This window comes from Cyprinus carpio, chromosome B8 (genome assembly GCF_018340385.1).
Source record: "Cyprinus carpio isolate SPL01 chromosome B8, ASM1834038v1, whole genome shotgun sequence".
NCBI classification, from domain to species: domain Eukaryota; kingdom Metazoa; phylum Chordata; class Actinopteri; order Cypriniformes; family Cyprinidae; genus Cyprinus; species Cyprinus carpio.
In genome coordinates this window covers 22,416,236-22,441,947 of record NC_056604.1, presented here as the reverse complement: position 1 = coordinate 22,441,947, position 25,712 = coordinate 22,416,236, and the positions used below count along the sequence as shown (strand labels likewise).

The 25,712-nt window shown below is 38.7% G+C and overlaps 2 protein-coding genes across 7 annotated transcripts in view; one reads left to right on the top strand and one right to left on the bottom strand.

Annotated features, from left to right (window-relative positions):
- Nucleotides 1-275: 275 nt before the first annotated feature.
- Nucleotides 276-9,329, bottom strand: LOC109085722 (ubiquitin-associated protein 2-like). 5 transcript variants are annotated; one of them, XM_042730143.1, is made up of 13 exons: nucleotides 9,199-9,329; nucleotides 8,026-8,162; nucleotides 7,828-7,905; nucleotides 6,530-6,640; nucleotides 6,165-6,309; nucleotides 5,918-5,995; nucleotides 4,141-4,201; nucleotides 3,932-4,008; nucleotides 3,560-3,612; nucleotides 3,408-3,478; nucleotides 2,034-2,220; nucleotides 873-1,077; nucleotides 276-568 (listed from the first exon to the last, which is right to left on the bottom strand). In XM_042730143.1, the coding sequence occupies exons 2-13, from the start codon at nucleotides 8,119-8,121 to the stop codon at nucleotides 291-293; spliced, it is 1,440 nt and encodes a 479-aa protein (XP_042586077.1). In that variant the 5' UTR covers nucleotides 8,122-8,162; nucleotides 9,199-9,329; the 3' UTR covers nucleotides 276-290. The 5 variants fall into 5 exon arrangements, with proteins under 5 accessions (XP_042586077.1, XP_042586078.1, XP_042586079.1 ...); XM_042730144.1 differs by having other exon boundaries at nucleotides 3,932-4,005; nucleotides 9,138-9,275; XM_042730145.1 differs by having other exon boundaries at nucleotides 5,924-5,995; nucleotides 9,138-9,275.
- A 902-nt stretch (nucleotides 9,330-10,231) lies between these two features.
- The window catches only part of adamts13 (ADAM metallopeptidase with thrombospondin type 1 motif, 13), a 22,144-nt gene continuing 6,663 nt past the window's right edge, over nucleotides 10,232-25,712 (top strand). The window contains exons 1-21 of one of the 2 annotated variants that reach the window (XM_042730140.1): nucleotides 10,232-10,507; nucleotides 11,116-11,182; nucleotides 11,332-11,600; nucleotides 11,686-11,836; nucleotides 12,969-13,102; nucleotides 13,188-13,271; nucleotides 13,357-13,481; nucleotides 13,668-13,814; nucleotides 13,896-14,030; nucleotides 18,960-19,110; nucleotides 19,639-19,743; nucleotides 21,120-21,271; nucleotides 21,775-21,838; nucleotides 23,149-23,275; nucleotides 23,353-23,501; nucleotides 23,640-23,760; nucleotides 23,854-23,934; nucleotides 24,329-24,510; nucleotides 24,618-24,768; nucleotides 25,048-25,177; nucleotides 25,461-25,640. In XM_042730140.1, coding sequence (XP_042586074.1) covers nucleotides 10,412-10,507; nucleotides 11,116-11,182; nucleotides 11,332-11,600; nucleotides 11,686-11,836; nucleotides 12,969-13,102; nucleotides 13,188-13,271; nucleotides 13,357-13,481; nucleotides 13,668-13,814; nucleotides 13,896-14,030; nucleotides 18,960-19,110; nucleotides 19,639-19,743; nucleotides 21,120-21,271; nucleotides 21,775-21,838; nucleotides 23,149-23,275; nucleotides 23,353-23,501; nucleotides 23,640-23,760; nucleotides 23,854-23,934; nucleotides 24,329-24,510; nucleotides 24,618-24,768; nucleotides 25,048-25,177; nucleotides 25,461-25,640 — 2,801 coding nt within the window. In that variant the 5' untranslated portion in view covers nucleotides 10,232-10,411. The remainder of the gene's footprint in view (nucleotides 10,508-11,115; nucleotides 11,183-11,331; nucleotides 11,601-11,685; nucleotides 11,837-12,968; nucleotides 13,103-13,187; nucleotides 13,272-13,356; nucleotides 13,482-13,667; nucleotides 13,815-13,895; nucleotides 14,031-18,959; nucleotides 19,111-19,638; nucleotides 19,744-21,119; nucleotides 21,272-21,774; nucleotides 21,839-23,148; nucleotides 23,276-23,352; nucleotides 23,502-23,639; nucleotides 23,761-23,853; nucleotides 23,935-24,328; nucleotides 24,511-24,617; nucleotides 24,769-25,047; nucleotides 25,178-25,460; nucleotides 25,641-25,712) is intronic. The other variant, XM_042730139.1, reaches the window with a different exon arrangement.

Below are 25,712 nucleotides of genomic sequence, written 5' to 3'. Positions count from 1 at the left end.
TTAGTTTTTTATGGTTTAATTATATTTTAATGAATCAAAAAGTATGTCTAATTATAATAAAACTAAGAATTTCCTACAATTTAAACAAAAATAATAAAGCCTTTTGTACTTTTCCAGAGCTGTTTTGACCGTTTTCATTTTTCTTGATTTAGTGTTTTATGATTTAAAACAAACAACCAAAATTGTGGTGCCTGTCACAACACAAGATGCGATTCGATTCTTGATTCAATTCTCGTTTTTTGATAACATTCAGTGAATATAAATACGCTTGCATACATTTACAACAGAACTCACAGACAAACAATAAAAGGGGCTATAGGGTATTTTGTCACCTTAGAGGGAGGTGGCGCTCTCCGTCTCTGTGGTCTGATGGTTCTGGGTTGTGGCGGCTCTGTCGTGGTGATGACAGGCTCACAGAGGCGTTTCAGTGTTGGAGAAGGCCCATCATGTGGGGGAAGTGGGGCAGGGTCTCGGGCCTGAGCCGGCAGGTCCGACTGGAGTGCTGCATTCTGATGCTGGGTCAGACGACCGAGGATGGGGGACGGGTCAGGTTGGGGCTTCAGGTCCACTAAAGACAGAAAAGACATATACCAACATGTGTCAGTCTCTGTCAAACCAAATGTAAAAGTGTGCATTGGGGATGTGTAAAACCACACTGATCACAAGACATGATGCAATGGCCAATAACCTCCAGTTGCATGTGCACTTCATGTAACAGAGTACTGGGGTGGCATTTCCCAAAAGCATCGTTAGCTAACTATGGTCATTAGTGCCACTGAATTCTATTGGCATTGATGGAACTTGCGACCATAGCTGCTTTCAGGAAACGCACCCCAGACTGGGCAACCCCAGTGTGCACGCATAATACTTACAGAGAGCTGTTGTAACAGAGGTCTCCTTGGGTTCATTCAGGGTCACAGGGGTAGTTTCGACAGGCACCGAAGCAGTAAATTCAACAGATGCAGTGCCATTACCCAGTACCCCTGAAAACTGATTGGACAAAGGGGCAATTCGGGGTGTGCTGATTGGCTCCATTTTCTGTAAATCATTCTGGGGAAACCTGGATCCCAGCATGGACTAGAAGAAAAGCAGAAGGGTTTTCACGATACCAAAACATTAGTACTCAACAGCAGTGTCAGTAAATTTTATGACTCTCAATACCAATTCTTATATAACAGCAAAAATTAATATACCATTCAAAACACTATTTTATCAAGTTTGAGACTTAAGTGCCATCTTTGTACCCAAGTACAGGTACTTTTGACATTTTATATAACAAAAACTATACAATAAGTAGAATTCTATGTAGTAAATGATGCACGCTATATGATTTATTAGCAGTTTTTGTAGTTTAATGGCTAAAGTTGGATATTTAATTTTATCCTCTAATTTGAAGAACAGGTTTACAACATCACAAAGCTAATTTATAGGGACAGTGACAGATTGTGTCAATTCTGGTAAAAGTCTGGTTTTCTTTCTTTTTTTTTTATGACAAGTCTCTTATGCTCACCAAGGCTTTAGAAAAAATATTACATACAATAACGGTTTTCAATTTGAATATTTTAAAATTGTTGCTGAATTTTTCAGCATCATTACTCCAGTCTTCAGTGTCACATGATCCTTCACAAATCATTCTAAGATGCTGATTTACAGCAAGAAACATTTTATCATCAACTTTCATTGTTCTTTAATATAAAAAATTAAAATGGACAGCATTTATTAGAAATCTATTTATAAATTTTCACTTATCACTGTCACCTTTATCCATTAAAATCATTTCACTTTTTAGCAATTTAATGCAACCTTGTTGAATAAAAGGTACTCATTTAAAAAAAAAGAAAAAAAAAAAAAAACACTGACTGGCTCCAAAACTTTTGAAGGGGAAGTGTACATTATGTAAATAATGGTTAAATCTGGTAAAAAAAAAAAAAGCAGCCACAGTCCTGGATGGGAAAGTGAATTTGGCCCTATAAATCTGGGTGCAGAGTCAAGCGCTGTGGTGCTCAGTGCCAGTATGTGTGTGTTTTTCTCACCGATGCAGCGTGTGCATAAGTGCCTGCAGCAGCAGATGCATAGCTGTGTGTGTGTGTTCGGGTGGTGTGCTGCTGAGAGTTGGTGAACACCAGGCTCTGCGTGAGAGTATCAGGGCATGACGGCTCCAATCCGGCCAGCTCAGAGTCGCCCTCAGCCACCTTAGGCAACAGAGAGCCGAGATCCATCCTGAGGAGCAGAGAAACACTTTCAGACAACTACAAAAGAGGTCTTTGCTCTAGGATGCAAAACATCAAATACATTTTTGATGGAGTTCTACCCTATTGCTTCCACAACACAGGAAGCAGGAAGTGAGGATGTTCCAAGAGTGCATCTACATATGCCTGCTAATCTGTTTCTGCATGCTCAGTTGTAAGACTGTTTGCTTTTTAGACTTCAATTGCTAAACATAAGTCAAAAATTAACGAGACAGGGAGGGGAATCATACCTGAATGCATGCCAAATATTTCTGAGCACTCAGGTAGACGGATCTGTCTAAACTTGCTCTTCTTAACTACTTGTTGAAGATGTAATACAGAGCGGTGTAATCACTAGCTTGCACTACTGACAATATCGGATAAAAACTGAAATGAGCTGAATGTCACTTCTGTCAACTGTAGAGCAGCTTTATAGCTGAATTATATTCATAATAAATGATGCAAAAAAAGAACTGACTTGAGCTAAATAACACCATCGCCCTCTCTAGAACTGTATATAGCTGTATCAAATGTGTTTCATAGATGACTATAAACAAGTTGTACAAGTAATAACGTATGTCTGACAGAGTGATTAGTAATTCCATTGTAATCCTAGGTGTGCCACTTAAAAATGAAAGAAGAAAACTATTATTAATGTACTACGACAAAATAAAAATAAGTGACTTTTCAAACTGTTTAATTGTAAATGCAGTAATAGCAGTTAAATATATAAACTGATGTTGATTTTTTTTTTAATTATCAATTTTAGACAGTAATTTTTTTTTTTTTTAAATAAATTTTTCTATTAATTTGCAAAGTTTAAAAATGCCACTGGATGCTCTCATGTGTGAACTGCCCAATGGCATTTATTTGAACTTGATTGACAAATGACTGAATAAAAGCATCTGTTAAATGACAAAGACAGCTGACAAATCAAATGAACCAATTTAAAACTTGATATATTCAGGTAATATTTTGTAAAATGTAAGTTGTTTCAAAAATAAAATAAAATAAAATAAAAGTATTTTAAGCCACAGTAAAATTACTTTTAAATTTTTTAAATTACTTTTCATGTAATTAATAAATTATTCTTCCAATTTCTTTATTTTTAAGTGGCACTCAGTCGTCCGTATATCAGAGCTCTGTTCTGCAAAGTGCTGAAGCACAGGAAGCACTCACCCCTGTCCAGGCTGCACGGGGTTCTTGGAGCCAAGCGCATAAGAAGCAGTGAACACTTTGGTCTCAGATAGCTGATAAATGGAGAAGTGAGCGTTACACACTGACATCTCAAAGTTTTCCAGATTCATTTTAATATTCATGAAATCACTCACATCTTCATTCCAGTCTTCAGCTGCCCAATCCTCCACACTGTCCTTCCAGGCTCCTGAAAGCACAGGTGAGATAACGAAAAAAAGCTGTTTTGAAGAGGGCTAAATTAAGAAATTCATAATCACTGGTTAGTGATTTTGCACTGTGCTTTTTGGTTTGAGGATGACCTGCACTACATAAATCAGATCAGTGCATTGCGAGTTTCCATCTATTCAGAGCCTGCCGCATGAAATCAATATTACAAAAAAAAACTGCTCATCTGACATCCATACTACACTGAAAATGGCTTCAGATATGATTAAGTAAAAAGTATTAGAGAAGCAAATTCTGCTGTATTAAAGAAATCAGGATCCGGATCAATAAACAGCACTCACCTGCTCCTTCAGTAGTCTCATTTCCAGCCTCCCCTGCCTCAGCAGAGCCGGTGCAGTCAGCAGGGTTAAACGTCCTACTGGTCAAAGAGAAGCCAATGGAGGGCAAGTAAGAATAATGACCAAGAACGTTTTTTTGGAATTGTCACAGAGATATTTCTCATTGGAGGAATGTGCGATGGATTTAGAAAGACAAAAGCGTGAATACTCACCCCATTCCCTGAGAGAACCTGCTTATTCCAGCTCCTCGGCCTCTTCCTCGGCTTCCTACACCTGAGACGACACCAGCATAAATACCAGTCAGAACAAGTGAAAACAAAGGAAAAGTTTTGAATTTGTATTTGTGCCTTTCCATAGGTATCCTTTCCAAAATTAAATTCAAATTCTTGACATGCCACTTTTGACCATTTAACTCCCTTTCCCTTTTCTCCTTTACCTTTAAGACAGCTTTATGCAAATATCCATGATTACGATTAGCTAATGTTCTTGCACATGAAATTTTATGTGTAGATGTAACAGACTAATCTTCATTTAAAAACTGGAAGTGATGTCCTCTTTAAGAGACATGTGACGGAAGACAGGCCCTTCTGATGACTCTTCCCGGTCCCATTCTAGCTCCCTCAATCACCATCTTCCCCTCTCGAGTTGCAGCTGCTTTAAACGCATTCGTCACATTTAATGCCCTACAAACATTGCTCAGAGTGACACAAATAGCAACACAGGAACAGGCCCCATCCTGCCCAGTCTGAGATAGCAGAGCTTGCATCAAGCATAAAGGTTCCAAAACAGAACCAATAAAATGCAATAGAAGAACCATTTTGGGATCACCAAATAACTTGTCAATTATCAGTTCTTAAACTAATTTTATACAACAATTCACTACTTAACCTGGTTCTCCTTTGCTGAAAACAAAACTTGGTTCTCACGAGACTAGCATATTCTCACCGGAGCTTACGCTATTACGTACAACAGTTAGCGGAATCTAGAGATTTCGGTAGATTTGGGGAAGTCGTGGCCTAATGGTTAGAGAGTTTGGCTGCTAACCCTAAGGTTGTGGGTTTGAGTCTCGGGCCAGCAATACAACGACTGAGGTGCCCTTGAGCAAGGCACCGAACCCCCAACTGCTCCCCGGGCGCCGCAGCATAAATGGCTGCTCACTGCTTCGGGTGTGTGTTCATGGTGTGTGTGTGTGTGTGTTCACTGCTGTGTGTGTGCACTTTGGATGGGTTAAATGCAGAGCACGAATTCTGAGTATGGGTCACCATACTTGGCTGTATGTATGTCACGGTTTATAAAGTTTTAAAATTGAATATTTTTTACACAAACGCATCGCTTCGCTTTATCATCGCCTTTATTAACCCCCCTGGAGTCATGTGGAGCACTTTTTATGATGGATTGATGCACTTTTTTGGGCTTCAAAACCTTGATAGTAATTTAATCATTTTAAATAAGAGAGAATGTAAACAAAAGTGTCAGTAAAGACTATTATACTGTTGCAGAAGATTTTTAAAATGCTGTTCTTTAGAGCTTTCTATTCGTCAAACAATCACAAAAAAAAAAAACTTATCAGGGAGTAAAAACACTGATAACAAGAAATGTTTCTTGAGCAGCAAATCAGCATATTAGAATGATTTCTGAAGGATCAGGTGACTCTAAAGACTGGAGGAATTATGCTGAAAACTCACTTTAAAATATATTTAGCCTAGAAATTAGTTACTTTATAATTGTAAGAATTTTTCACAATATTTACTATTTTACTGTATTTTGGTCGAATAGATGCAGCCTTGGGTGAGCATAACGACTCCTTTCAAAAACAAGCACACAAAAATCTTACCAATCCCAAACTTTTGAACGTTAGTGTTAGTTTTCCACATATTTTGGAGTAATCGACTGCTCATTTTTATGCAGCTAATCAACATAAAAACCACTTCTAGGGGCAGCAGTGTATTAGTAAGCAGTAATGTCTTTGAGTGCATATAATGCACTGACCTCTTCCTCTTCCTCTGCGCCCACGGTCTCCTCCTCTCTCTCCTGGAGCTGAATCAAACCCGTTCTCTTCCGACCGTCCTAAAAAATAAAAATAAAAAGTCCAAGAGCAGTGAATGCCTATACACTTTATCTCCAATCACCATGACAACATTATTATGCAGTCTAACTGGACACCTTGCCTCAGGCAAAAACACAATCTATACATGCAAGTTAGGACATGTACACACAAACGCACAGAAAGACGCACCTTCCTGGTTGTGGCTGGCCCCTCGGCCACGTCTGTTTGGACCCCCGCGGCCTCTGCCTTCCCTTTCACCTCTCTTCTCCTTGCTCTCTGGAGCTGTCCCTTCTTTTCCAACACTTTTCTTCTTGCCAACTGTCTCCCATGAGTCCTGTGCAAGCATGAGAATAATTCAACAGAATCAGAATCATGGGTATATTAACCTCAAATACCTCTAGCAGCTTAGTAACTAGTATGGCAGGCTAGCAAAGCTGGAAAAGCTCCATGACATTATTTCAACACAGTCTAGTTTTTCTAGCGTAATTAATGCAATTACAAAAGACACTGAATCAGAAACGAGTCAAACAGGATCAACTGTAGCAAGCGTGTACCTTGACAGTGACCTCCTCCAGCAGGAAGTTTATAGCCCTGATGACATCCCCATTGCAGTCGTGAAGGGCCACCATACACTCATCCTGATTTTTGCCTGTAACCTCCATGAGCTGGGACACAAACAAACAAATGCAATCAAACTCTTGTAGGTACAACAAAACATCAATTTTCTTGTTCTGTTATATTTTATGGTAAAATGTACTTCTGTTACATTCTGAAGATTTTATAAAAGAAGCCTACAATTTATTACAACAAAACTCTGCTCTAAATGTGTATCTATCAGCCTGAAATTATACGGATTCATTTGAATGAAGCATAAAACATAAAAACCTTGATTCAATGAATTAGACATAATAAAGTGACTGCAGTTCACCGAATTAGGAACCACTCTGATTTACTGAGAACGAGTCATTAGACTAATTCAAAACAAAAAGATTAGAGTTCATGACTGATTCTAGAATTTAATTCTGTCTACCAGACAGGAATTATATTGATTTATGGAAAACTAAAATAAACAAAAACTAACATACTGATTAATTGAGAGGGAAATATGAAAGTAACTGCTGTGAATGAAGAACCACTCTGATGGATTCATTAAGAGTCATTAGACTGATTCAAAATAAAGCAGAGTGTCCAGACAGATTTTTAAACCTGTTTTTTTTTTTTTTTTTTCTGATTCATTAAAGGAAATTGGCTCAAAGTTTCTCAAAATTGGACCACACTAATTCCAGCTGATGTTGTGCACAATCAGAAGTTCTAGATCATAATTATTATAAAAATAAAAAAGGACGTCTAATCAACTAAATCAATAAAACCAACATTTAAATAATTCAACAAATTTATTCAATTTAACAAAAGTGCCCTATGGATTTTTTTTTCTTATTTTTTCAGACATTCTGTGTCTGTTTTAATTTAAATGGATTCTGTGTTTTATGATTTAACACAAATGTATTATTGAAAATGATGGTAATCTATTGAATGCATAAACCTTCAGTTTTGGCTACTACACATACTCATTCACACATTATATTTAAAGTAGATCATTTTTTAAGCATATTTAAAGTAAAATATTGTGATCTGATTATGCATACAGCCCCACGTTTGATTTATTCATCCAAATTTTGCCAAATTCTGTGACATTACGTGTTATACAGTAAACTCCTTTTTTTAGAGATTGGATTCTGCAATTCCATCCTCAGTACTGGATATCAGATTTTGTCCTCCGTATTGGAATATAGACAAAAATATGGAAATTAAAACTATCTTTTGGCCACAATGTTTGCTGACTTCTGCTCACCTGCTGGACTTTGCCCTCAAAATCTGCATCGTTTTTGTCGTAAATCATCTGGGCGAGTCGGATCTGTTCGGCTGTGGCCTAGAGACAGATGACACCGTTACACATCCATATTCAGAACACACAATTATACGCTGGTCCTCTGGCTTGTGCATACGGCACACTTAACTGATGAAGAGTGTGTGTGTGTGTACGGCTCACCTGTATCTGTTTCTGTGGCTGTGAGGTGTGTGTGGTTTGTGGTAGGGCTCTGTCCCGATTCCCCTTGGCAGCATCAGTGACCACTGAAGTCATCATAAACAGTATATACAAAATAATGTATGTACAAAATAGAAAATCTGAAGGAGAAGAGGAAACAGAATGATATTATTACACACGCACACAAGACTATAAAAAAATATTCCCAAGACATTTGTGTACGAAGGGTTTGGTGACAGGTGCAGCAGGCCTGTGGCTCGTTTAACTCTCAGCACTGTACTTCTCATGTAAAACTATCACCCCCCCTATCTGTCCAGCACTTAAATATAGCCATGCAAGCATAGTTTGGACTAGTGTCCACTTACACACCCACCCAAACCCCACTTCTAAAAAACAAAACAAAAAAAAAAAAAAAAAAAAAAAAAAACACGCCTGCAACAACATATAAACAGCTCATCCATCTTAAAGGGCCAGCTCACGAAAAAAATAAAAGACAGCAATAAATGCTGGAAACGATATTAGAGTAACAACCCGCATTTGTGCGTCTATCCCTTTAAGGGCTAACTTAAGTCTCAAAACCTACCGAGTCGCCTAACGTTACTTTGTTCGCATAGTTTGTTATTCTGAACGTATGGTTCGGCTAAAAACGCTGTCTACGTGACAAGCTCGGTGCGTTTTAAGCAACGGAAAGATTTTAGCTAAGTTCTGACTAAAAATAATCGCGGTAACGGTTTGGATTCGCGGAGACCGTCAGGTAACGTAACGTTATATCAATCGTCGTGACGAACTAAAAACACACAGAACCGTGAAATGGCCCTTAGCAACGGACACAAACTCACGCGAGCGATTATATCACTGTTGTATCGGTTTAGCGCAAGTGTAAATATATAATTGGTCACATTTAAGTATGTACAGTCAGTTTTGGATAGAGTTAGATTCGACGGGAGTAAAAACCAGCAGATGCTAACACGCTCGGCTAACTGTTTGGTCTGCACCACGCCGCGCCGCTGCTAATGCTACGAACAACCGTCATCGGACCACAGCTCATCTGCCGCTAATAATGTGTCGAAATCGACTAAAGTAAACATTTAATCATTGGCCAGATAGAAACATACGCTCTTTTTACAAGTCGACGGTAATGGCTTTGTTTTCAGTCTTTCTGCATCACAGACATACCCTCTCCGCTCCCTCAACGCTGTGTGTTTTTACCCGCCCACTGACCGCACGCGCCTCCTCGTACAGCCGCGCGAAGCCCGCAACAACACACAAGCCGCTTTTCAACATAAAAGCCCAAACAACATTACTACTTTAAAAGTCCTGGCCGTTTTCGCATAGCATGTACTATTAGGTTATGTGGATAAACGTAAATTAGATATACAGTACAGACCAAGATTTTTTTACACTTCTCTAATTTATTTTCCAGTCAGTAGATCTAATGGGTTTTGTATTAATGTAAATGCACATTATATTTAGATTCTAAACGATACTGTGTTTTATTAGATGAACCATGGCAGCAAAATTGCAGTTGCACGATGCTGGGAACTTGGTCTAGGAAGTTCCCACATTAATAGAGAAAACCGGTATATAAACATCAATATGTGCATACATATGCCTTTAGTGACGTCGTGATGATGTGATAGAATCACTGAGTCATTTTTACCAGTTAACTGAACTGAAAGAACCGATTCGCAGAAATGAATCGTATTCCCATAATCCTAGGTTTTAAATGTGGTCTCATGCATGTCTTCTATTTGACCCTCCAAATTTAATTTATAAATCATTAGCAAATTTGCTTAAAATTAAGAGTTAGGAGTCTGTACCAATCCAAAAACATTTAAATATTTAGTTAACTAATACAATTACGCCACAAACTAATATTTTTCATTATTAAAATGATGTGGTTGACACCACTGAAAATCATTGTCTCGCGCTTCCATACATAAATTCATCAGGTAATCTCATAAACTGACTGTTAGTTATTCCTATAGTATTTATTTAATGTTGTGCCCCGCTCGTGTCCCTGTACTGTGATCTGGAGTTTGTTCATACATGAGATCTCTTCTAGTTTTCCAGCAATGTCAGAAATCAATAAAACAGGCATCACAGGAGAGCCAACCACAGCACAGCTTGTTACCTTCTACACAGATCATGGTGTGTCAACAACTATTGTCTGTCATTCATCAACTCAGTGTTTCAGTGGGGCCTGCCCAGGCCTGCTGATCAATAACCTTTTATGTTGATCTTTCTAAACAAGCAGAATGTGAGACATCAGTCTATGCACAGGGCACTTTCAACCAACTTCAAACATTCAGTCAGAACTGCGAAGGTACGGCGGGTTGACTGCTATCTTGGCATGTTCAGCTTCATCTGATTAGCTCTGTGCTTCAAGATGTGGACAAACATGGGAGCTCTGACCTGGCTCTTTCTGGTTCCAAGTTTGTTAAAAACAACAGCTCTACTGATTTCACAATGCACTTTGCAGAAGGTAAGTGCTTTTAAGCTTAGAAAAAGGCAGAATTATGACCTTTATTTTAGAATGTTTACAGATATTAGAAACTTTTAATTCCAAACATATAGGACTTTCACTTGATTCTAACATGAACATAAATATATATAAAAAGCAATAAAGTAACACACTACTGATCAAGGTTTGGGGTCTGTAAGATTTTTCGTTTTTTGAAAGAAGTCTTATGCTTACAGATTTTTCATTTATTTGATCAAAAATGGTAAAACCGTAATATTGTAAAATATTATTGCAATTACATTTTTTAAATAGATTTTAAAAACAAATTTATTCCAACTAATAAAAAACTAATATTCTAATTTGCAGCTCAAGAAACATTTCTTATTTTATTAGTGTTGGATCGGCGTAATATATCTGTGGAAACTGTAATATATATATAAGTATAAGTTAATTAATTTCCAAAAACTAAAAATTTACTGACCTCAACTGAATGGAAGTGTAAATATACTGTCATTTATTAAATGTATTAAACTTTGCCCATTGTGAACATTTACAGTATTTATGTGCAATATACCTTTTTATTATTTGATAAAATCTTATTTTGTTTGTGTTTGTTTTTTATTTCTCAGGATTTTTTAGAATCACTGAAACCTCAAGATTTATTTTATTATTTTGATACCATTTCTATTAAATCAGGTGAGTCTGATTCACAGATGTTGAGAAATACTAGTCACGGATAGGAGAGTAGGTTCATAAGGTTCATAATAGGTTTTAAAACACTTGAAAAGGTCAATGTCTAAACTAAACATGTAAACACCCTGACATTAGTAGTTTGTTCTCTTCAGTGCCTCACTTTGAGCTGGTGTGGGTGAATTGCTCAAGGAATGAGTCTTTCAGAGGGCTGTGGAGGTGCTCGTTTCACAGCGAAGAAGAGAGCTTTGAGCTGGGCCAACACAGAGATGAACAACCTGTGTCCTGTCCCATGAGTCTGGAGATGGTGATCAACTCAACAGTGAGTGTGGTGAAGAAAAGGGAGGATATGTGCTGCGAGCAGCTGAAGTTACTGAGACCAGCACATACGAGAACTCTTCTCCCCATCTGCCATGGCAAATTAGTAAGAAGATGCTTTTTGCTGAGCTGTCCATATACAGCACTATATGGAGACAAATTTCTGATCATAGTCTGTATTTGTCCCTCAGCAAGGTCTGATTCAGTCAGGGGAGAAGAGGCTGTATATTCGCCCGGTGCTTCAAAAACACATAGAACATCTGAAGGATTTACCTTCTGGTGTACCTCACCTGCTGTTGACCCACACATTACCAGTGAGGACACGTCTTAAACAGCCTAAAAGTGAGTGAACATTGTACTGGTTAATGTAAGCCTATCAGTGGCCTGAAGTCCACAGCAATACATTTGTCCAATTGAGCTTGTCCATCTATTCAAAGTGCTTTTCTTGTCAAGTCAAGTCAACTTGATTTATATAGTGTTTGATTGTTTCAAATCAGCTCCACAGTGGAAAGTAACAGAATCATTGATGGATGTATTCTTGTTTTCTCTCCATACTATTTTTCAGTTGTAGGTCTATGTACACATGCAGACTTCTTTGGCCACTGCTTCAAATTTCAATGTTTTTCTGTGCCTCACCGTATGAGTAACAAACATCGTTCATTTAATGCATTTTACATTGTTATGCCAGTAGGTGGCGACAAGTGAATGACAAGCGAGTCATTTGAATCATTCGGTCAAATGATTAGTTCAAACCATTGATTCATTCAGGAACAAAACAAAGCTGTGTTGAAAATCTCATAGTGCCTGAGTATTACTTTTTGCATCCATTTGAACTTATATACAAATATTACAAATGTGTGTAGTGTGAATGAAATTTGGACATTGTACTATACGTCTACCATGTTCTCATTGTTGTGTAACTTAAAGTGTCAGATGCATACTTCATAATCTTAGTGGAAGTAGAACTTTTCATCTTCTGTTTTATGAATACTATGAATTAAGACATACTATGTACTTATCATACTAGTATTTGCATACTACACATGAAGAAAGTAGGCATATATGAATGCAGGGCAAGTCTTTATGAATGAGTAACTGAAACATTCTCTCAACAGATTTGATCAAAACATGGATTCATTCAGGAACAAACCAAGTCATTGAATTATTCACTTTACCAATTTCAGACACTGATTCATTCAGGAATGAAACCTCACTGCTGTTTGTTGCTGAGAAACGGCAACATCTTAGCAGAGCAAAAAGAGACAATATAAACATCAATGTTGAATCAAAAATGTAGACTATACAAAGGGATACTTTGGTCATACTATGATTTTCTAAATGTAATACTTAATTTAGAATGATTTAAACTTGTCTCTTATCTTATTATATAACCTCAATTGTTTCTTATATGCTGTTCATATGGTAAAATATCATTGCAGCTTTCATTAAACTGTGTGATCTGCATCTGTCTTAGGTCAGTTCAGGTTGCGGCGAACACCTCTGGGGTCAGAGGTCACACATCTGGAGCTAGCAGTGGTGGTGGGTCCAGATGTCTATGATGTTCATTCGCAGGACACTGAGAGATACATCCTAACCAACCTCAACATCGTATGTGTGTGTTTAATCTACATTTTCAGTTACAAACAACCAAAGATTCTTTATATTGTTTAAGTATATTTTTCAACTCTTGCAGGCCTCTGAGCTTCTGAGAGATGTCACTCTCGGCGCCAATATAAGAGTTCATCTTGTTCGTATGGTCATTCTCACAGAGCCGAAGGTAAAAATTACTATTTTACCTAATGCTGTGCATAACAAGCGTTATATTAATCCACAAGGACAATAAAGTTTGTTTTAATCCACAGCCAGACATCCAGATCTCTGAAAACATCACCTCCTCTCTAAAAAGTGTGTGTGAGTGGGGTCAGAGGGTCAACCCTGATGCTGACACTGACCCTTTGCACGCAGATCTGCTGTTATACATTACCAGGTGTGAACTGAAACCATAGAGAGCACTCCTAATTAAAGGAACTTTCTGTGTGTGTATGGTATTAAATAATGCCTAAAACTCTTCAAAGATGAAGCCATCTTTATATATAAAATCAAAATTCATATATTATATGAAGTGCAATTCATTTTTGGAGTAAGCTGTTAAATATCAAGTGCCTCTCTCTCAGTTTGATCTGGTGTTACCCAATGGGAATAAGCTTGTGAGAGGTGTGACCCAGCTGGGCGGAGTCTGTTCCACTCAGTGGAACTGTGTGATTACAGAAGATACCGGTTTTGATCTTGGCATCACCATTGCTCATGAGATTGGTCACAGGTGAGCTTGACAACTTTAAAGCTCACAGGAGAGTTATATTGCTGAAATCCAAGTCTTGGTTTATTGTTTTTTTTCTTCCAGTTTTGGCATAAATCATGATGGAATAGACAACACATGCAGCTCCAGTGGCTTTATGATGGCATCTGACGGAGGTTATAACAGTGTCGATCTCACCTGGTCCCAGTGCAGCAGAGCTCAGCTCCAAAACTTCTTCAGGTGTCAGTCACTTACTGCATCACAGACAAACACATCAGTCTCTGAAGTCTGAGACCACTATTAAAATTGCTGCAATTGTGCACTTTTTATTTAAAGGGGTGGTTGACTGTTTTTTTTTCTAGGCTTGATTGTGTTTGTGGTCTAACACGTGTTAACGCTTCATTTAAAAAAAAAACACATTATTTTTCACATAATTTACCTTTATTCTACACTGCTCTGTCCCTTCTCCTATAAACGCTCTGATGATTTCCTGTTTTTATGAAGCTCCTCCCACAGAAATACGCAATGGGCTCAGATTGGTTAGCTAGCTCAGTGTGTTGTGATTGGCTAAACCGCCTCTAGTGCGCGTCTAAACGTCACGCCCCTCACATCAGAATGCACTCTGGTTGTATTGTAAACAATGACATTGTCAATATTGCTTATCAACTTGAGCCCGATTGAGACCCAGAGAATATTAGTGAAGAGGATTGTGCAGAACCTCTTAATGGTATGTTTTTTTTTCTGTTGTTGTCTCATACTTTTAGATACACTGTTATTTGTATATGCTACTGCTTCTGTTAACTTTTAATATACATTTTGGTTTCATTTGCTTTTGATTTTTTGGATGTCTCTTTTTATTTATATCAACTTACAAATGAGAACAGTAGAAACAATCAGATCAACAAGAGAACAACAACGGTATACAAGTGCTATGACAAGTCTCAGTTAGTCTAGTACAGAACACGTAGCCAGGGTTGTTTTTTTATGAATATGACAGACAAGAAAAAGAAAAGGTAAGTACTAGTATTAGTTGGTTAAGTGCAGGCGAAAAAGATGAGTCTTAAGATGTTTTTTGAAAATGAGTAAAGACTCAGCTGTTCGAATTGAGATCGGGAGGTCATTCCACCAGCTGGGCGCAGTCCAGGAAAAAGTCAGTGAGAGTGATTTTAAACCTCTTTGGGATGGCACCACAAGGCGTCGTTCACTTGCAGAGCGCAAACTTCTGGAGGGGGCATAAGATTGAACTAATGAGCTTAGGTATGTTGGCGCCGTGCCAGTGGTCGTCTTGTAGGCAAGCATCAGTACCTTGAATTTAATGCGAGTGGCTACTGGTAGCCAGTGTAACCTGATGAGGAGAGGAATAAAATGAGCTGTTTTTGGCTCATTGAAGACAACCCTCGCTGCTGCATTCTGGATCAGTTGCAGAGGCTTGATAGAACATGCAGGAAGGGCCGCCAGGAGAGCATTACAATACTCCAGTCTGGAGAGAACAAGAGCTTGGACAAGAAGTTGGGTGGCTTGCTCTGACAGGAATGGTCTAATATTCCTAATGTTGTATAAGGCAAATCTGCAGGACCGGGTCGTTGTAGCAATATGGTCGGTGAAGCTTAACTGATCATCCATCACAACTCCTAGGTTTCTGGCTGTCCTGGAAGGAGTTATGGTTGACGAACCCAGCTGTACAGAGAAGTTGTGATGAAACAATGGGTTAGCTGGAACCACCAGCAGTTCAGTCTTAGTAAGGTTAAGCTGAAGGTGATGGTCATTCATCCAGCTAGAAATGTCACGCAGACAGGCTAAAATGCGAGCAACTACCGTCGGGTCATCTGGTTGGAATGAGAAGTAGAGTTGAGTGTCATCAGCGTAGCAGTGATAGGAAAAGCCATGCTTCTGAATGACAGATCCTAATGACGTCATGTAGATGGAGAAGAGAAGTGGTCCAAGTACTGAGCCTTGAGGAACCCCAGTAGCAAGTTGTTGTGACTTAGAAACTTCACCCCTCCAAGACACCATGAAGGATCTATCAGAAAGGTAGGAGTTAAGCCACTGGAGTGCAGTTCCAGAGATGCCCATCTTTCTGAGGGTGGATAGGAGAATCTGGTGATTAACGGTGTCAAAAGCAGCAGACAGGTCCAGCAAAATGAGTACTGAGGATTTGGAAGCTGCTCTTGCCAGTCACAGGGCTTCAGTAACCGAGAGCAGGGCAGTCTCAGTTGAGTGGCTGCTTTTGAAGCCAGATTGGTTGCTGTCCAGGAGGTTGTTCTGTACATGAAACATAGAGAGCTGGTTGAACACAGCTCGTTCAAGTGTCTTTGCAATGAATGGAAGAAGGGATACCGGTCTGTACTTTTCTAGAAGTGCTGGATTGAGAGATGGTTTCTTCAGCAGTGGGCTTACCAGAGCCTGCTTAAATGCTGAGAGAAATATTCCAGAGTGAAGAGAGGAGTTGATAATGTGAGTAAGTGAAGGTATAACTGAAGAAGAAATCGCTTGAAGGAGGTGAGTGGGGATCGGATCAAGTGGGCAAGTAGTAGGATGACTGGACAGGATAAGTTTGGAAACGTCCGTCTCTTAGAGTGGAGAGAAGGAGGAGAGAGAGTGTGCATTAGTCGTTGTGAAGTTATCCTCAGTCTGCGGTGTGGAGAATTGGTCGCTGATGGTTCTTGTCTTATTTGTAAAGAAAACTGCAAAGTCGTCAGCTGTAAGAGTCGATGGAGGAGGAGGAGGAGGAGGAGTAGGCAGATTAAGAAGAGAAGAGAAGGTTTTGAAGAGTGTCCGAGTGTCACAACAGTTGTTAATTTTGTCATGGTAGTATGATGTTTTAGCAGTGAAGATGTTTGCAGAGAAGGAAGAGAGGAGAGACTGATACACACTGAGGTCGGTAGAGTTTCTTGATTTATGCCATTTCCTCTCTGCAGCCCTGAGTTTAGAGCGATGTTCACGGAGAACATTGGACAGCCAGGGGGCAGAAGGGGTGGAGCGTGCTGGTCTAGACGATAGTGGGCAAAAGTTGTCCAAGCAAGAGGTTAGAGTGGAGCAAAATGTGTCCGTAGCACTGTTCGTGTCCAGAGCTGATTCAAATGAACCATTACCTGTAGGTGGTGGTTGAAGATCAAATTTCCAATCTTTTGATATAAGGAGACCAGTACCTCCACCCCTCCCAGTCGTACGAGGGGTGTGGGAACAAGTGAAATGAGTGGAGATGGCTGCGGGAGTGGCAGTGTCTTCAGGTTTGATCCAAGTCTCAGTCAGTGCAATGAGGTTGAGACTGGAATGAGTAGCAATAGAAGAAATGAAGTCTGCTTTGTTAACAGCAGACTGGCAGTTCCAGAGACCAACTGGAATAGAGAGCGTAGCAGTAGAGGTCAGAGGGACAGGCCTTAGATTTGTCGGGCAGGCCTTCCTTCGACGTACATAGCGTGCTCTCTGAGTGTTCGTAGTAATAGTAGAGATCTGAAAGCACATAGTGATCAAGTGCCCTGTCGGTGTCCTTGCTTGGTGGAGTCGCGCAGGTAGAGTCGATGGTCTTTACACTCATCGGTCTTCACACGAGGAGGCTTCACACGAGGGTTGCCGCGACCGCTGCCGCGGTGACACTTACCAATTATATATTTGCCTGATTACCTGTGATTGAAGTCAGCTGGTCACGCCTCCCTATTTAGCAGACCGAAGCTGTCCAGTCCCACGATAGGCAAACGCAAAACCAAACACCACTTCACACGTATTTACCAGGGTAAGACACATTTATTAAAGCAAAGTTTTCCTAGCAACGACGATCACGCAGTAGTCTAATGAGAAAACTAGGCAAAACACTTACAAACTGCTGTCCTTATCTGTCGCTCGACTGTTTCTTCTTCTAATATACGGTTTTATCCTTATTAAAGCTTTAATACAGTACGGCAACCGCACATGTGTCCAAGTTTAACTCTTCTCATAGCTATGTGAAAATAAGTGTATAATTGGAACTGTTCATTGTTGGAGCTGAGCTAATGATCTGAATGAGAGAGAGAGAGAGATGCAGAGCAAGGGAACGCGAGGAACAGGATTAAGAACCACTGCTTTACAGCATTGATTTTAAATTTGTGAATCCATTAGAATTGTTAGAAGACAAAATCACGATTCATATATGAATAGATGTTTTCATGCACCCCTAGTTTTGACGGCATGGCAACAACTTTTCCTCTTCTCTAAAGCAGCGCAGCATGGCCTCGACCCCTTTGTTACATGATCCCGGGGGCGGGGTTTATCAGGGTTTGTGACGTCATAAAACCGGGAAGTAACTTCCTGTAGTCCCTACGAGCCATTTTTGTAGGCATTAAACTGCCTTGATTTTAAAATTTTATATCTCCGTTTGCATTGAACTTTCAGCGTCATAACTTTGCAAATATTATTAATGCTCAAACAGCAACATTACGCACTAACTAACCTTAAAAAAGTTGTTAAAAAGTGCCTTTAATTACAAATTATGATCAATTTAACCATTTGTTAAAGTTTTTAATTGTACAATTGTCATGAATTTCTGAATTTCTAAATCTTTGTTTATTTCCTGATTTAAAAAAGTATACTTGGTGAATCATGAATAATTTCTTGTTTTGCTTTTTTTTTTTTTTTTTTTTAAATATGATATGCTGTGACAGGTTTTGTGAAAATCACTCTTAAAAGTTTCAGTTCTGTTCTGTTCAAATCTTAGTTTTTTACTTGCACTGTTTATTGTATTTTATATTATTTAATTTCACTTAAAAGTTTGGGCCCAGTAAGATTTTTATTAATACTTTTCAGAATGCATTAAAAGCAAGTAAAATAAAAGAAAAAAAATCTACGAAAAACAAAGTCATGGTTTGCACAAAAATATGAAGCATTACAACAGTTTTCAACATTGATAATAATAAGAAATGTTTCTTGAGCAAATCAGCATATTATGATTTCTGAAGGATCATGTGACACTGAAGACTGGAGTAATGATGCTGAAAAACTATTTATAGAAATAAATTCAATTCTAAAATACAAAAGAGTTCTTTTTAACTACAATGATATTTCACAATATCACTGTTTTACTGTATCCTTGATCAAATCTATGCAGCCTTGGAGAACGTAAGACTTCTTCTGTGCAGTATTCTTCATCATGGTGATGTTGTGTATAAGTTGACTGTGTGTTGACTGTCTGTGCAGTGCTGGGAAGGCGGAGTGTGTGAAGGATGTGCCGGTGCTGGGTGGATCAGTGCAGGACTGGAGGCCTGGTCTCTTCTATGGAGTGGACGATCAGTGTCGTATAGCGTTTGGCAGCTCGGCTACTGCTTGCTCTTTCACTAATGGTGACATGGTGAGTAAGAATGAGCCTCAGAAGACTATTTATCAGTGTAAATTATCAAAGAGCTGACAGCAATGCTAACACTTTAAAGACCTCAAATCACTTGACCAGCATAGTTCTCTGTTTTATGTTGATACAGAAAGTTTGGGTGTAACATATTGAAAAGTACTGTTTTTTTTACATCACAGGAATAAATTAAATTTAAAAATATATTTAAATCGAAAACACTTTTATTTTAAATTGTAATAATTTTGCAATATTATTGTAGTTTAAATTAAATAAATGCAACCTTGCTGAGCATAAGATATGTCTTTGGCCCCAAACATTTCAATAGTATGTACTGTATGTAGTTAAAATTAATTTAATCAACTTTTAGGAGAAGCATATGCAAATAGCATATTGATATAACATTAAACATTTTACAAATCATTTTAATTTTGATTTCATAACTGCAGGTCTTTGATTGTAGATTTAATTTTGTCAATAAATATCTCATTAAGCTGTATTGTGGTGATTTTTTCTCTCTCTGTTGTCATCAAGGCAACCTGTCGTGTTTTGTCCTGCCATATCAACCCTCGTGACCGCAGCTCATGCACTCGTCTCCTCGTTCCACTCTTGGACGGGACGGAGTGTGGGCCCAGTCAGGTGACAGACTGCTATTGACCAGCATTTATTAACGATGAATCCTTATGAATTATTGTTTCTATGCATCTTTATACACTGCTCAAAAAAATGAAAGGAACGCTTTTTAATCAGAGTGTTGCATCAAGTCAATTGAACTCATGGGATATTGATCTGGTCAGTTGTTAAAGGGATACTCCACCCCAAAATAAAAATTTTGTCATTAATCATTTACCCCCATGTCGTTCCAAACCCGTAAAAGCTCCGTTCATCTTTGGAACACAATTTAAGATATTTAGGATGAAAACAGGGAGGCTTGAGACTGTCCCATTGACTGCCAAATAAATAACAGTGTCAAGGTGCAGGAAAGTATGAAAAGCATCGTCAGAATAGTCCCTGCCCACTGCCATCAGTGATTCAACTGTAACATTATGAAGCGACGAGAATACTTTTTGTACACAAAGAAAACAAAAATAACGACTTTATTCAACAATTCCTCTCCTCTGTTTCTCTCCAAATCAGCGTAGCGCCATTTTGGCAATTCTGAGCAGTACGTAGGTGCCGTATGCTCTTCTGTGTCAGCCGTGCTGTGCCGATGCGTTGTTTGCTTTCAAACCAAAGTAAATACTCATAAAAAACGTATCCTTGTGGCGACTGACACAGAAGAGCGTACGCCGCATACACACTGCTCAGAATTGCCAAAATGGCTCTACACTGTTTTGGAGAGACACAGAGGAGAGGAATTGTTGACAAAAAGTGTGTACAAAAAGTATTCTCGTCACTTCATAATGTTATGGTTGAATCACTGATGGCAGATGGACTATTCTGACGATGCTTTTCATACTTTCCTGGACCTTGACACTGTTATTTATTTGGCAGTCAATGGGACAGTCCCAGGCCTCCCGGTTTTCATCCAAAATATCTTAAATTGTGTTTCAAAGATGAACAAAGCTTTTAAGGGTTTGGAATGACATGGGGGTAAGTGATTAATCAGTTTCAGCTGCTTTGGTGTTAATGAAATTAACAACAGGTCCACTAGATGGGCAACAATGAGACAACCCCTAAAACAGGCATAGTTTTACAGGTGGAGGCCACTGACATTTTTTTCCCAACTCATCTTTTCTGACTGTTTTTCACTAGTTTTGTATTTGGCTAGGGTCAGTGTCACTACTGGTAGCATGAGGCAATACCTGAACAGGCAGTCCAACTCCTCATCTGATGTGTTTTCAAAGTGTTCCTTTAATTTTTTTGAGTGGTGTATATTCTTCAAATATTTTCTGGTTGTTTGGAAGATATTTGAGATTACTAGAAAGAAATTCACCATTATATTGTTCAAATATTAAATGTATTAGATACTGATTGAAAAATGTATTTTCCATTATCTTTCGGTTTTGTTGTAGTGGTGTTTGAAGGGCCGGTGTGTGTCTCCTTCTTCTTTGGGTTCCTCCATAATGGTTCATGGCTCTTGGTCTTCATGGTCTGAATTCTCTCCCTGCTCACGTACATGTGGAGGAGGAATCACTTACCGAAGGAGACAGTGCAACAACCCCAGGTGCGAGAGTGACAGTATGACAGGCACAACTTCTCTTAGAAATGATGAGAGCCTATAGAAAAATAACACTACTCAATGTACCTAGTCAGTACATCAGTACTTCTGATCGTGGCCTAATGGTTAGAGAGTCGGACTCCCAATCGAAGGGTTGTGAGTTCGAGTCTCGGGCCGGCAGGAATTGTGGGTGGGGGGAGTGCATGTACAGTTCTCTCTCCACCTTCAATACCATGACTTAGGTGCCCTTGAGCAAGGCATCGAACCCCATACTGCTCCCCGGGTGCTGCAGCATAAAATGGCTGCCCACTGCTCCGGGTGTGTGTTCACAGTGTGTGTGTGTGTTCACTGCTCTGTGTGTGTACACTTCGGATGGGTTAAATGCAGAGCACGAATTCTGAGTATGGGTCACCATACTTGGCTGAATGTCACGTCACTTTCACTTTCATATATATGTATATATGTATATCATATATATATGTATTCATAGTGATATTTCTGTGTTTCAGGCCAGCCTTTGGTGGGACCGTCTGTAAAGGACAGGACACAGAAGCTGAACTTTGTAATCGGCAGGTAATAGCCAGCAGGCATGTTTACTCTGGGCCTCTATAGGTCATGTTAGTCAAATGAAGGGTTGCACCATCTATACATTGCTATGAGGCTGCAGTTTGTATGCTGGCCTGCTTTTTTGTCTTTCTTTTATTTGTTGCTAAATAGCATTTTTCCTTCAGTGTACATCCTGTTATTTGACCTTATTTTTCATTGAGTTTAAACTGTAAACATTAGTGAAAGCAATAGGTATCATGAACAAACAATGAACAGCATTTCAGAGAATTTAACTAAAATTGCATTGCAATGCAAAAGTTTGAGGTAAGTACAATTTTTTTTAAAGAAATTAATACTTTTATTTGGCAAAGACAGGTTAAACTGATCAAAAGTGACAGTGAAGACTTGTACTTTGCTATAAATGTTTTTTTTTTTTTTTTTTTTTTTTTTTTTTTTTACTAAAAAATATAAATGCTGTTATTTTGAACTTTCTATTTATCAAAACGAAATCACAGTTTTAAAAAATATATTGTTTTCAACATTGATAATAAAAAGAAATGTATCTTATATATAATAATTTCTCAGGAATAAATGACAACATTTTTAGATATATTCAAATGGAAAACGTTTATTTAAATTGTTATAATTTTTACTGTTTTTTTTTTTTTTTTTTTTTTTAAATCAAATAATTGCAGCATTGGTGAGCAGAAAAGACTTTCAAAAACATTTTTACAATTTTACGATCCCAGACTTTTAAATGAAAGTGTATGTTAAGTTTTTGCTATTTTCAGCCATTCAAAGTGTGTAAATTTAATATTAGTCAATGCATTATAAACAAACCCTAATTAGCAATAATCAATGGTTATATATAATTATAAATTAACATTAATCTAGAGCTTTTTTTGTCAGATGAATCTCTGGGTCATAAAACATATTTAAATAATTTAACAGCAAATTTGCATGTTCAATGTTTTGTGTTGCAGTAAACAAATAAAATATTACTTCTTTTTTAAAGCAGGTCCTAAACATTTTTAAGATTTTATTCATTATTAGCTATTCATCAATTTGCAAATCCCCTGCGGTTCCCCCAACAAACTCTCAAAAAAAGCCCAGTTTTGAAATCCCTCACCTAGAGTAATAACAAAGGTCATTTGCATATATAGGTGTTAAATGTACAGTAACAAAAACAGCCTGTTTAATGGTCAGAGAGATGATAAGTTGTAATGTAAAATGCAAGAAAGCTTGAAAACCTAACTTTAATTGAGATTGCCTTCTGTAAAATGAAATAAAAGCAGATTAACTGATGGTTTAAAGTGACATGCGTGTCTTTGTTCCAGTCCTGTGAGTCGACTCAGCTGGAGTTCATGTCTCAGCAGTGCTCAGCCACAGACCAGAAGCTTCTGTCAGTGTCTCCAGACTCCAGCTCAGTCTACACCTGGATCCCTGCTGTCGGCTACAGCTCAGGTGCACCCATAAGCATCTTCCTGTTCAGTTTATCTTTTGTTGTTTTCTCTGTTCTCATGTCTTTCTCTCCCTTCCAGGTGATGCTCAGTGTAAACTGATGTGTCGCTCACGTGAGCAGGACTTCATGGTTAGTCGTGGGTCTCAGTTCATCGATGGGACGCGGTGTGAAGCTGCACATACTGCACCACGTGGTTCCATTTCTGCCTGTCTGGGTGGAAAGTGCCAGGTAATGCCAGACAAAAAAATGTAAACTAAGTTTACTTATTTAGTACACAGCTTTCATTGGGTATTGAGTATCATTGGACACAGTCCAATATTTAACATTTAAAATTAATTTGTCCATACTGTTTACTTCCCGACTTAGCTTTTTGGGTGTGATGGAGTAATGCATTCTGGGAAGGTTGCGGATGTGTGTGGGGTGTGTGGGGGCAATGGCTCCACCTGTAAGTTCATCTCAAACACCTATTCAGGCGGAGAGGCTGGAGGTAAGCAGCGGTCATTCTCAGACATATATCCATCATTTGTCCAGTCATTTGCTTTCAAACATGAATAATAACCTCTGTTTGTTGTCTTTTCAGAGTATGTCACATTCCTCAGCCTTCCTCTGAACGCCTCTCAGGTTCATGTGATTAACACCAAGCCAGTTTTTACACACCTTGGTGAGTATAGCTACAGTACATTCAACAGAATACAGTTGTCAGTCCTGTTAGAAGTAAAACTAAATATTGTTTTTAAACACAGTTTAGTATTGAAATCCTGTAGTATGGTGGAATAAGAGGGTTTAAGTTGTGTATCTTAGAGAATGAAACCAGCAGAAGATTCCAGTATTAAATAGTTTAGAATGCATTACACTTGATATACACATTTCATATTCATATTAATTTATTAAAAATCTGGCCAATCTAGATGCATCGGCCTGGAAGGATTGTCTTTTTTAAGTGGCATTTGTTCCATTGACAGACATTCAGATTTTATCTGAGTACAGTATTTCCAAAGAAACTGTCAATACAGTTAAAAAATGATATGAAAGAAATGTCCCTCTATTTCCTGCAGCGGTGTTATTAAATGATAAATATGTGGTGTCTGGAGATGGAAGCCCAGGCCTGAGCATCACATACCCCTCACCTCTGGAGAAAAGCCCCTTAATCTATAACCTGTACCTCACACCTGACCACCTGCCTCAAACTGAAGAGCTCACTATCTCTGGACCAGTCACAGACAAAATCCACATACAGGTCTGCAGCATCTTTCTCTTTACTGGATCTTTCTTATTTGTGACTATTTTGGATGTTATCACTCATTTGTAACAAAGACTGTTTATTTGCTATATTTATATTTTCAGGTGTTTCGTAAATACGGGCAAGAGTATGGAGACCTTACCACCCCAAACATCTCATACCAGTACTATTCGTCTGAAGCTGTTTCAGCGGAGAGAGCTGCTAAAGGCAGATGGTCCACTGTCATATCTGTCTGCTCAGTGACCTGCGGCACAGGTAACACAGCAGTGACATTCTGAGCACATAAAACATGTTACATGTATCTCAACTGACCAAATTATAATTTGAACCATGGGTTATCATTGATAAAACTTGGTGTAGTTACCATATTAATAATTTTTGCTTACAAAAACAGAAGAAGACGGAGAAACACACTAAAATACTTTTATACAACTATTTGTATGTACTGTTCTGTGCACTTAACTTCTAACTTAATAGTCTCTAACTATCATATTGCCTTGCCCAGTTTGAATTTGGTTGCTTTCTCTGTTGTAGGCATCCAGAAAATCAGTCAGCACTGTGTGGATGTGCTCACACTGGAGCGTCTGGAAGATGAGCTCTGCAGATCATCCCCGCAAGCACCAGATCAGCTGCAGCCCTGCTTCCAGACCGACTGCCCACCCAGGTGCCTCTCAGTCTTTCACATTCATATCATTGGCCTTTCAAACATACCAGAACATTTTATAAATTACCAAAAAAAAATCCAATACCTTTTTTCTTGAGTATAGCCAAATAGGAAACCACTCTGGACCTGTCCAACTTCATCTACTGATGTTGACTTGAATGAGACACATTTATGTTTCAAACGACTAATTATGATTGTTGCCAAAAGTCAACATGATAACACTAAAGCGTGGAGTACTGCAAGGGCTGTAATTTTGACAGGGTCTTTTGTGTGTGTGTTGTAGCTGGGAGGTGGGTGAGTTTGGACCCTGCAGCGCCCCCTGTGGTGTGGGAGAGCAGGGGCGCTCTGTCACATGTGTCCAGAAGCAGGGTACAGTGAAAGTGGAGCTGCCTGACTCGGACTGTGCACTTGACTCGAAACCCCAAACCACTGAGACCTGCAACCCCCAAATCTGTCCTGCCAGGTAATGCACATAAGTCTGTGAGAAATTAAATAAAATAAACTTTAACTGAAATTAAACTTAAACTTATTGTGT